General features: G+C 41.1%; 1 protein-coding gene across 1 annotated transcript in view; it reads left to right on the forward strand.

Moving 5' to 3' along the window:
- The first annotated feature begins 3,830 nt into the window (after positions 1 to 3,830).
- The window catches only part of LOC139386923 (ATP-dependent zinc metalloprotease YME1L1-like), a 46,535-nt gene continuing 37,518 nt past the window's right edge, over positions 3,831 to 12,847 (forward strand). Inside the window, exon 1 of the mRNA XM_071132810.1 lies at positions 3,831 to 4,035. Coding sequence (XP_070988911.1) covers positions 4,003 to 4,035 — 33 coding nt within the window. The 5' untranslated portion in view covers positions 3,831 to 4,002. The remainder of the gene's footprint in view (positions 4,036 to 12,847) is intronic.

Raw genomic sequence — 12,847 nt, forward strand, 5'->3', positions numbered from 1 at the left:
ACTGTTATTACTTTATTTGTTTCCTATTGAGGTTATCCAAAAGTGTCTGGTATGGTCATCTCTTATCAAGATCGGGTGTAAATATAAATGGACTGTCCATATTTGAAAGGTGTAACTAAATCAAGTCAATCTGGAGGATTTAGTTATTTGTGCCAGAAGGGCGCAGGCCAGAATCAAACCGACACCGATATGGTAGGCCTATATGTGCAATCTGAAGGCAGCAGCCCTAACCGCTAGACCACCCCAGGTTACAATATATATATATTTTTAAATTAAGATACACTATGTCGTAGACTAGTGGAGTCCAATATCTATCTTGTGTTATTAAGCTATATAAAATGATGGTTGCATTTTTGAATGTTGCAGTAATAAGATCTAGGTCTAGGTTTAAGCGAGCGAGAGAGGAAATTATTTTGTTAGCATGCCCTGATCCCAATGACTCGACTGCCCCCACGTGGAGAGAAAGAGAACTGCTCTTTTTAAGGGACTCACAAGGCTCATTTGATTTTCCTGGTGCAGCAGGAAAACTCTCAGTGACAAAAGAGTGATCAGATTAAGATTCAACATCTGTAGCTCTCTTGAGTTGGGCGTATGACATCAAGTGCCCCTACAGTATATCTGTGGTCTCATTTCAATAGAGTAGGCTATAGCCTGTGTGTAGGCCGGAGAAGCACAGAGCAGTTATATTTCCAAGGAAAATAACTTCTTAAATAAGAGTAGGTTGTAGATAACTATATTGCCTATAAATAAATATTTTCTACACTGTAGAATAATAGTGAGGACATTAAAACTATGAAATAACACATATGTAATCATGTAGTAACCAAAAACCTTTCAACAAATCAAAATATATTTTATATCTGATATTCTTCAATCTAGCATAACATTTGCCTTGATGACAGCTTTGCACACTCTTGGCATTCTCTCAAATATCAAACCAACTTTGTTCTAAAACGCCTTAAGACTCATCTTATGTGTCTGAACTGTGCTTTAGAAAGTAGCTTGATTTATCTTTCTTCATATAGGAATTGCATCTATTTCCCAATTGCCTGAAAAGCTGCCAATCAGCTACAGTCAGATTGTCTAGCTTCAGGCCTGATTTCTCATCATAATGAGATCTAAAAGTTCTATGGAGAGCCAATGATTTTTTAAAATGTTAATTGCAAGGAGTTCGATTCGGCCAAAGATGGTGATAAATACTGACTTTGGTGCGGCCCAAAACGCACACCGTAAATTCTGGGCCAAACTGTTGCTTGGTGCTATGGTGCCTCTCGCCTCCATAGCTAGCCTCGTTGAGAGTGAAGTAACGGTTTACACAACTGCACATGTAGATGCAGCAGGTCAACATCTATCTTATACTGCCATCTATTGGTCGAGCGAAATAGTGCCATTTGTGTTTGTAGAATTTTAAACCTCGGAAACTATTTGGGATTGTGCTGTATTTGGTAGTCTGTACAAGTAAAAAATTACCACGACTATGCCTGCTCTAAGGCATTTGAAGGGGGCGTGTTTGTCTTTCAGTGAGATAAAAATAGATTAGAAAAGTTTTAGAGCAGATTCAGGGTCAGGCGTTTATTGGTATGAATCTTGTCCTGAAGACCGAGCTGAGCGATTTCCACTAGATGGGCCTGCTGCAAAAGCAAGATACGCAATATATTGTAAAAATTTATGAAAACAAAAATGTGGTTTTTGGTCTTAATTCAAGGTTAGGGTTAGCAGTGCGGTTAAGGTTAGTGTCAGGTTTAAAATCAGATTTTATAACTTTTTGGCTGTGCCAGCTAGTGACTATTCTGCAGAGCCTCCAGTACATGTGTCATTCCAATAAATGCCAAATTGCAACCTTTTTATCAGGGCTAGTGTCATGCCCCCAATTAGACCAAGTGAGACCACCATGGTCTACATTTTGTGGTAATTTTACGACTAGATCGTCTTCTCAGGCTAGACAAGGGGACGCCCTAGCAAGAAATGTATGTGCTTGTGTAGGGGTAGGGGTAGGGGTGGTATACAGAAGATAGCCCTATTTGGTAAAAGACCAAGTACACATTATGGCAAGAACAGTTCAAATAAGCAAAAACAAACAACAGTCCATCATTACTTTAAGACATGAAGGTCAGTCAATCTGGAAAATGTCAAGAACTTTAAAAGTTTCTTCAAGCGCAGTCGCAAAAACCATTAAGCGCTATGATGAAACTGGCTCTCATGAGGTCCGCCACAGGAAAGGAAGACCCAGAGTTACCTCTGCTGCAGAGGATAAGTTCATTAGAGTTACCAGCCTCAGAAATTGCAGCCCAAATAAATGCTTCACTGAGTTCAACAGACACATCTCAACATCAACTGAGGAGATTGTGTAGACCGGTGGAAATCTGTCCTTTGGTCTGATGAATCCAAATTTGAGATTTTTGGTTCCAACCGCCGTGTCTTTGTGAGTCGCAGAGTAGGTGAATGGATGATCTCTGCATGTGTGGTTCCCACTGTGAAGCGTGGAGGAGGAGGTGTGATGGTGCTTTTCTCGTGACACTGTCAGTGATTTATTTAGAATTCAAGGCACACTTAACCAGCATGGCTACCACAGCATTCGGCAAGCGATACGCCATCCCATCTGGTTTCCGCTAAGAAGGAGAGTGATGGAGTGCTGCATCAGATGACCTGGCCTCCACAATCACCCTACCTCTACCCAATTGAGATGGTTTAGGATGAGTTGGACCGTAGAGCGAAGGAAAAGCAGTCAACAAGTGCTCAGCATATGCTGGAACTCCTCAAGACTGTTGGAAAAGCATTCCAGGTGAAGCTGGTTGAGAGAATGCCAAGAGTGTACAAAGCTGTCATCAAGGCAAAGGGTGGCTACTTGGAAGAATCTGTAATATAATATATATTTTGATTTGTTTAACACTTTTTTTGGTTACTACATGATTTCATAGTTTGATGTCTTCACTATTATTCTACAATGTAGAAAATAGTAAAAAATAAAGAAAAACCCTTGAATGAGTACAGTATCCGTGTCCAAATTTTTGACTGGTACTGTATACTGTAGCTAAGAAAGTAATACTAAGTGTATGTCGTGTAGTAAGCTTTTAGTATCCCATGTGCCTTACCCTAATAATTTGGTCCCTTTCCCCCTCAGAATTTAGTCTACTCTTCTGACTTTGTGGTGCACATGTAGCCTATAGCCTGTTTTAGAGTAATGTCATTTAATATTGCAAGAGCTTTCTTTGTCTGCTTATATACCCCCTTTATTTATCCTACGGTTCTGACTTGGTGTACAGGGAGATTACTGTAAAAACGACCCATGTTCAGAATTCTGTCGCTGTACATTTCAAAAGTGCTGAACAAATAGTTATATTGACTACGTCCATCTTTGCTCGCTCATTAATGTCTTAATAGAAATTACGGATTGCCTCTTATCCGCTCATCATTCCCTTATGCCATAGTTTATACTTCTACATTTTTATAGGCCTATTGCTTATATAGGTCTATCTCATTAGTATCTTATTCATAATTTTAGGCTATGTTGGAATGACTTGATTGTTTTGCTTACTTTGTGTATTATAAGCTCATGTGCTTTTCTTGACAAGGAGGAAATACTATATAATGTTGTGTTTAATTGAAATACTTTAGAATTTCATTCATTCGTATGGAGGACTGCCTCTCAATGGCCAATACATAGCATCAGCAATCCAGGGTTTATATGTTTTTACAGTCTGGTATACGTCATTGGTCATGACCCACACTTTATGATAAAATGCCTTAATTTGGGTGAATTTGGGTTGTTTCTTTAAACCTTTAGCCAGCGAATTTACTCCGGTTGTCAAAAAGAAAAATATCCGGTTGACCTTTAAAATGAGCAGCTTTCCTCTTGCGAACTTCACAAGCTAAATGGGTGGATCGCACATTGAACAGGAGTTTCAGTAACATTAGCTAAAGGAACACAGACAGAGAAACAAGGATAATTCGGAAAGGAACGTTGAAACATATTTGTTGGCCTGTCTAAGAGCGACATTGGAAATGTTTTCCTTGTCAACAACAGTCCAACCACAGGTAAGAAAAGTAGCTAGCGTTAATGTAATAGAGTAACTAGCTAGCCATTGACATTGAGTGTTGAATGTTTACCAGGTAACGTTAGCTAGCCATAGTTGTGCAAAGCTAACCTTATCTCTGTCAGTCGTTTCTTCTCATGAGATAGTTATTGAGCAGTTTGTAAGGGATATGTTGTCAATTTCACCAGGGTTTTAAAATATACTTTCACCGGCAAACGTTAGCTAACCTAGGCTAATGTGTCTGCCGCTGCAGCAATGCAGAAATGCTAGAAACTCTTCCTGGGTAATAGCAACAATCTAGCTAGCACAGCTAGAAGTCAAAGTTGTATATACAAGCCAAGAGTTGAATACTTCTGCAGACCCAGAAACAGAAGCAACTCTTCAATTGTAGCTAGTTTATGCTATTATTGTAATACCAGGTGGATAGCTTGTTACATTGAGGTCAGTGGTCTGCAGAACAGTATCACGAGTTCTTATTTTGGTGCTGCTATTAATCTCTGGTGGACAGATGAAACGGCGAGAATCTGTCAACGCTCACGACGTATAATTATGAGCAGTAGTAGTTTGTGGTTTTCTTCCATTATTTGGACGAAACAGGATTTGACAAAGGTGGTGCTTAAACTAGTGCGGTGGTTTCCAAGCCCCTGTGCAGACGAGACAGATTCTTCAGGCCAAAATTGCTTTAGTGTGGCCAGGGAGTTGACATATGACGCCTCCTTGCGGCCACGTTGTAAAACCACACAATCAATTATTTCGACCACATCTGAGAGGCTACCCCAAGCTGCGTGCTAACGGTTCCTAAAACTAGTTGATTCATCACCACAGTCCATTTCTGTGCTGTATTTGGTTGCTCTAACAAGGTAGAAAAGACAACGGGAAAATACAACGAGATAAGACTCAAGAACTGTCAGAAAAGCGAAGAAACCTTTTTGCCCGTCAAGACCTGAACCAACTGGTAAGTCCGATTTCGAGTTCCGCTGCTAACAAGGTGTTCACAACAAGACCATTAAGTCAGCCAACATTAGCTAGCTAGATAGCTTGTAGTCTCTCTTGCATAGGCAGCGCGTGAGTTTCAAGTTTTTGGGAACCCCCCCCATAAAAATTCACCTTTGTAACAAAGGATTGATTGCATGCATTTATCATTGCATTTGCAGTCTGATGTAAACCTACTATTCCTAATGTGATGAGTAGATTGGATAGACATAATTTAGGCTATTAATGAGCGCGTTGGCCTATAGGCTATATCAGAGGAGTTTCTTTCCATTGAAAAACTTTTTTTAAACTTTGTACTTTGTTAAACTTTTCATGCAATTCCACTACACTGACTGGAAACATTAGCAGAATCAGATTAGCCTGGCGCTGTAAACAGATAAATAAAAACGACCTTGTCTTGAATGCAACCATGTAATCTTGGCCTTTGAAAAGGGGTCATGGCTAGAAGGGAATCCAGCAAATTAACTTCAAAACATATATATTTTTATGGCATTTTAGCTTACCGGTACCCTTTTCCTAACCTTAACCTACTATGAAAAGTTAAGTTTGACATTCATTTTACAAAAACTGGATCCCTTCTGGCCATGACCATGAAAAAGGGGAGACACAAATTGTACAATATGACTACCATATAGAGTCGTGGCCAAACGTTTTGAGAATGACAAAAATATTAATTTCCACAAAGTTTGCTGCTTCAGTGTCTTTAGATATTTTTGTCAGATGTTACTATGGAATACTGAGGTATAATTACAAGCATTTCATAAGTGTCAAAGGCTTGTATTGACAATTACATGAAGTTGATGCAAAAAGTCAATGTTTGCAGTGTTGACCCTTCTTTTCAAGACCTCTGCAATCCGCCCTGGCATGCTGTCAATTAACTTCTGGGCCACATTGGTGGCAGCCCATTCTTACATAATCCATGCTTGGAGTTTGTCAGAATTTGTGGGTTTTTGTTTGTCCACCCTCCTCTTGAGGATTGACCACAAGTTCTCAATGGGATTAAGGTCTGGGGAGTTTCCTGGCCATTGACCCAAAATAGTGATGTTTTGTTCCCAGAGCCTCTTAGTTATCACGTTTGCCTTATGGCAAGGTGCTCCATCATGCTGGAAAAGGAATTGTTCATCACCAAACTCAGAGGATGTGTTACCATTCTTTATTCATGGCAAAATTGTAAGTGAGTCCACTCCCTTGGCTGAGAAGCAACCCCACACATAAATGGTCTCAGGATGCTTTACTGTTGGAATGATACAGGACTGATGGTAGCGCTCACCTTGTCTTCTCCGGACAAGCTTTTTTTCCGGATGCCCCAAACAATCGGAAAGGGGATTCAGAGAAAATTACTTTACCCCAGTCCTCAGCAGTCCAATCCTTTTGTACCTTTTGCAGAATATCAATCTGTCCCTGATGTTTTTCCTGGAGAGAAGTGGCTTCTTTGCTGCCCTTCTTGACACCAGACCATCCTCCAAAAGTCTTCGCCTCACTGCGTGCAGATGCACTCACACCTGCCTGCTGCCATTCCTGAGCAAGCTCTGTATTGGTGGTGCCCGGATCCCGCAGCTGAATCAACTTTAGGAGATGGTCCTGGCGCTTGCTGGACTTTCTTGGGCGCCCTGAAGCCTTCTTCACAACAATTGAACCGCTCTCCTTGAAGTACGCAATGATGACGGCACGTGTTTCCTTCCAGGTAACCATGGTTGACAGAGGAAGAACAATGATTCCAAGCACCACGCTCCTTTTGAAGCTCAGTCTGTTATTCGAACTCAATCAGCATGACAGAGTGATCTCCAGCCTTGTCCTCGTCATCACTCACACCTGTGTTAACGAGAGAATCACTGACATGATGTTAGCTGGTCCTTTTGTGGCAGGGCTGAAATGCAGTGGAAATGTTTTGGGGGGATTCAGTTCATTTGCATGGCAAATACAAACTGAGGTAGCAGACTTTGAATTAATATTTGTTTCATTCTCAAAACATTCTCAAAAAGAAGTGATAGTCTAACATCAGGTATGCTTTTTATTTGTTTTACTGTAGGTTCACCAGCTGACCTCTATCAAGACACCCATGTTGACTGGATTAATCTACGAAGATGAGCAATGCTGCAGCATCAGTTTCTCCTTTACTAATTTGTCCTTTTCTATATATGAAAGGAGACATCCCCCAGTTACAGTGCATTTGGAAAGTATTCAGACCCCATTACTTTTTCCACATTACAGCCTTATTCTAACATGGGTTTAAAAACATAAATCCTCATAAATACCCCATAATGACAAAGTGAAACAGGTTTAGAAAGCTTTACAAATTGTATAAAAATATATTTAATTATTCAGAGCCTTTGCTACGAGACTTGAAATTGAGCTCAGGTGCATCCTGTTGCCATTGATCATCCTTGAGATGTTTCTGCAACTTGATTCGAGTCGACCTGTGGTAAATTAGATTGATTGAACATGATTTGGAAAGGCACACACCTGTCTATATAAGGTCTCACAGTTGACAGTGCATGTCAGAGCAAAAACCAAGCCATGAGGTCGAAGGAATTGTCTGTAGAGCTCCGAGACAGGATTGTGTCGAGGCACAGGTCTGGTGAAAGATACCAAAAATTGTCTGCAGCATTGAACAGTGGCCTCCATTATTCTTAAATGGAAGAGCTGGGCCCCCTGGCCAAACTGGGCAATCGGGGAAGAAGGGCCTTGGTCAGGGAGGTGACCCAAGAACCCAATGGTCACTCTGACAGAGCTCCAGAATCCTCTGTGGAGATGGGAGAATCTTCTAGTAGGACAATCATCTTTGCAGCACTCCACCAATCAGTCCTTTATGGTAGAGTGGCCAGACCGAAGCCACTCCTCAGTAAAAGGCACATGATAGCCTGCTTGGTTTTGCCAAAAAAGCACTTAAAGTATTGACCATGAGAAATAAAATGCTCTTGTCTGATCATACCAAGAATTAACTCTTTGGCCTGAATGCCAAGCATCACATCTGGAGTAAACATGACACCATCTCTACGGTGAGGCATGGTGGTGACAGCATCATGCTGTGGGGCTGTTTTTCAGCGACAGGGACTGGGAGACTAGTCAGGATTGAGAGAAAGATGAATGGAGCAAAGTACAGAGAGATCCTTGATGAGAACCTGCTCCAGAGCACTCAGGACCTCAGGCTGGGGTGATTGTTCACCTTCCAACAGGACAACGACCCTAAGCACACAGCCAGTACAACGACAAAGCAGTAGTGGCTTCGGGACAAGTCTCTGATAGTGTTTGTGGCACAGCTCAGACTTGAACCCAATCTCAGGGAAGCACAAATACATGCTCGTCATCCTCACCAGGGTCTTGACCTGACTGCAGTTTGGTGTCATAACTGACTTCATTGGGCAAATTCTCACCTTCGATGGCCACTGGCACACTGGAGAAGTGTGCTCTTCATGGATGAATCCCGGTTTCAACCATAACGGGCAGACGTGTGGGCTAGCGGTTTTCTGATGTCACCATGATGCCCTATGGTGGGGTTATGGCATAAACTACAGACAATGAACACACTTGCATTTTATCAATGGGAATTTGAAGGCACAGAGATACCGTTACGAGATCCTGAGGCCCATTGTCGTGCCATCTGCTGCCATCACCTCATGTTTCAGCATGATAATGCATGGCCCCATGTCGCAAGGATCTGTACACAATTCCTGGAAGCTGAAAATGTCCCAGTTCTTCCATGACCTGCATACTCACAAGACATGTCACCCATTAAGCAAGTGTGGGATGCTCTGGATCGACATGTACAACAACGTGTTCCAGTTCCCGCCAATATCCAGCATCTTCGCACAGCAATTGAAGAGTGGGACAACATTCCACAATCAACAGCTTGATCAACTCTATGCGAGGCAAATGGTCACACCAGAGACTGACTGGTTTTCTTGTCCAGACCCATACATAATTTTTTTTTTTAAAGGTATCTGTGACCAACAGCTGCATATCTGTATTCCCAGTCATGTGAAATCCATAGATTGGGGCCTAATGAATTTATTTAAATTGACTGATTTCCTTATATGAACTGTAACTCAGTAAAATCTTTGAAATTGTTGCATTCATTTTTGTAAAGTGTAAATGCAATTGTGTTTTAAAAAGTTTTGGCCATGATTAAAAATAGCTTTTTATTAAGAAGACCGGCTTCATTAGCACGACACACCACTTTGCAATGAGCTGGAGGCAGTATGCATTTTGAAAACATATAGTTACTTAAAAATTGAAACCTGAATGTTTTACTACATATTATGAGGCATGTTTTACCTTGCTTTCAAAGTAGCCTAGGCAAAGTTCGACCATATCAGGGAATGCAATTATTTTATAAAGATTCCCATATGCCATTGAAACCACTAGGCTATTTCTCTCATGTTCTATTAGTTTTCAACGTTAATTGTCCTGTAGCCAAATGCACACTTGCATGTTCCATACTGCCTTGTGTGCTTTGCTGCAATAATAATAACAAATAGTTTATCAACATTTTAAGCTTAAACGTTGAGCTGTTACGTCAGATTCTTTGCTTAAAAAATAAATAAAAATGATGTACCTTGGCCTACTGGTTGTATGAATTTGGGATCTATCGTCTCACAGCTGTCCCCAGAGTCTGTTTGGGCTGTCTCTTTCATGACAAGCTGACCGATTGACATAGGCGCCGCGTCCATAAGGCTAGGGGAAGCTTTCCCTAAGTAAATTGCCAAACTGATATAGCCTAATTTAGCCTACAGTACTCCTGTCTATACATAAATAAATAAAATAGGCTACTAAAGCATGATTTGGGCACAGGGGATCATTCACTTCCCCTAGCCTTAAACAAAAATAAACTGTGGATTGTTTTAAATCACATGGCCTACAGTCCGGAAGGAAAGGCAGCGCGCGCAGCAAATACTTAATAGATAATTGTTGACTTGCGACTCTCCGTGAAAAGTAGAGGCCCAGCCAGCCAGGCATATCGCAATATAATAAAAAAATACAAAAATGTGGGAAAGCCATTTGCTTTTCAAACAATGTTATTGCTGTAAAGTTAAGACCATTTTAAAATACGAAGCTAAAAACTAAAATACGAAGCTAACTCAACTTAATTGAGTGAACAGTAGGCCTATCTTATTGGCACCAGCGAAGAGCATCAGCCATAGCCCCCGGTGAGTGCGCACTGCGCATGTTCATTCTATCATTGTTAGGTCAGTGCCAGTTAAGTTTGTTTTTAGACAATATTTTCCTCCTCCATTTCTCGTAGGCCTATTATATGATCTGTTTGTCAGTGTCAGCAGATTAGGCTACCCTGTAAATTGTCATATTAAAAAAAGATTCTGCTCATGTCTACCAGTCCTATAAAGTGTAGTAGAATTGCTTGAAATGTATTTTTCCTGTGCGAAGAAAGAAGAAACGTATGTTATAGCCCAGGGCTATACGCGCTCAGTCATTCATTGAACAGACTTTTTTTGCAAACAGTGAATGAGTTCTATTGTTAGCCTGGCTAAATGCAGTGGTTAATTTGAGCCAGATCCTGCCGGAACAGGACAGTTTCGTTCCGGAAACTATTTGGCCGGATCTGGTACCTCTACTTGAGAGAAAAAAAAGTAATTGTTTTCAATGTAAAAAATTATAATAAAAGCAACCAGAGCTCATTCGAGTTGCCTTCTCATTAATTTTCCTGCCCCCTGAAAAAAACGTAATGTGAACCTAGATTTTCAGCCCGCGTCTGATACATATAGCCTGTTTGAGACCAATGCATGGCCGTTGCTGTGGTGAGAGGGAGAAGCGCGCAGAACTAGTATGACATTTATTTTCTATGATCTCTGCTAGCGTTGAGCCTGCAACTCATCTCTCCAGCGTTGTACTTCACTTATTTCTTTATATAATCATAGCTGCGGGAAGGGCGCTGGAGGAGCGGATTTAATTGAAATACATTTTCCAAAGTTATAGAATTACTACTCTGTTCAGAAATAAATGAAATAATTCAGAATAGTCCACCAGGAGTATGCCTATAATTTATCCAGAGGACCAATGGCATCTTTAAAAAAAAAAAAAAAAAGCCTAGCAGGCCTCCCGAGTGGTGCAGTGCTTGAGGCTTCACTACAGACCCAGGTTCAATCCCGGGGGGGGTGTGTGTGTGTCACACCTGACCGTGACCGGGAGACCCATGAAACGAAGTGCACAATTGGCCCAGCATTGTCTGGGTTAGGGGAGGGTTTGGCCGGATGGGATTTCCTTGTCCTTGGTGCAGCTGAATTTCGGGTTAAGCAAGCAGTGTCAAGAAGCAGTGCAGCTGGTAGGGTCATATTTTGGGGGACGCATGGCTCTCGACCTTCCCCTCTCCCGAGTCTGTAGGGGAGTTGCAGCGATGGGACAAGATTGTAACTACTAATTGGATATCCTGAAAAGGGGGTGGAAAAAGGGGGTAAAAGTACAAAAAAAAATGCCCCACTGTGGATTGGGATTGTAGCCCAATCACAAGGCATAGAGCCCGGGAAAGCTCGGCAAATCTGTCAGTGAACAGTATGCAGCCAGAACAAGCTTTTTGCAATATTTCAAATACAATTGCGGGAAAACACAGTTTGGAAAGCAATTGGCTCCTTCTTGAAAGAATACTCAAATCTGACTGTAGGCTACCGAAATATTTGATCAACTTCCAAATAAGCCTATTGGGTGGAGAAAAAAAATGTATACAAGTAAAACAAGCTGCACATCATTGTTTGAGTGAAAGCTTTTCTAGCACAATATTGTATGTCTCCACACACCTAGGCTGGTGGCCGTTTGTATTGACTTCAGATTCTCAGTGCCATTGTGAGGTATTAAGAAAGTCTCCAGTCATAAAATGACTATGAACACATTTCATGCAAAAGTCTTCCCGGACCCAATAATAAAATAATCCCCAATGTGTGCAACTTCTCTAAGTGCCTCTAGGCCTACTTTTTGTTTCAGTATCTCCTGATTTACAATTTAAGCATTGGACCGTCATATTTTAGGCAATCTACTCATCACATTACAAATAGTAAGCTATTTTGCATAAGTCTGCAAATGCAATGATGCATGGAATGCTTCATTATAAAAGTGAATTTTTATGGTGAAAATTTGCTTCCCCAACTTAACTCATGCACCGCCACCTATGCATAGACTAGTGATTTTGCTGTTCGTTACTCGTCTTGTTGGCTTAGGAAAAGTAAATGTGGACAGTTAGGTTGTGTCTACACTTGATACTTACATGCGACTTCTGCTACCAGAATCAAAGATTGCATTGAAGACCGGTCTAGACGCACGAAAGTCACTTTATGGTCTGATTGTGTTCAGATCTGGCTGAGCACTTCAGGAGGTGGAACCTTTTGCAAGCCCTTTTTGACATTACTGTATCTAGCTAACATCAAAGCAGTAAGCTACTGCCATCAGTTATGTTTATAATATGTTATATATTCCACTGTAGAATGCATACTGGCATTTGAATATAGCACGGGAAAAGCCAATCCAGACACAGTGTTAACACGGTAGACACATTTAAATGTAGGTGTAGACGCATGACGCCTTCGGAATTCCATGATCAGAATATTAAAGCTGCATGAACTGTCAAGTCTAGACAAGGCCTTGTTCTGACATCTTCACAGTGCGCAGTAAGGACACGCATTAAAGCATTGTTGACTTGCATGTTCGGTTAAGATTAATTACCATAATCTAAATGTGATTTGTCATTATGAGCACCGTGGGTGGACGTTATGTTCTTATTTTTCAGAGTTAATAACTCTCGGACACTAGTTTAATTCTTCCCAAAGGGTCGTTACAGCTGTAATTTAGACGATTTCACACAAGCACTGATATTTAAC

This window comes from Oncorhynchus clarkii, chromosome 28 (assembly GCF_045791955.1).
Source record: "Oncorhynchus clarkii lewisi isolate Uvic-CL-2024 chromosome 28, UVic_Ocla_1.0, whole genome shotgun sequence".
Classification (NCBI taxonomy): Eukaryota; Metazoa; Chordata; class Actinopteri; order Salmoniformes; family Salmonidae; genus Oncorhynchus; species Oncorhynchus clarkii.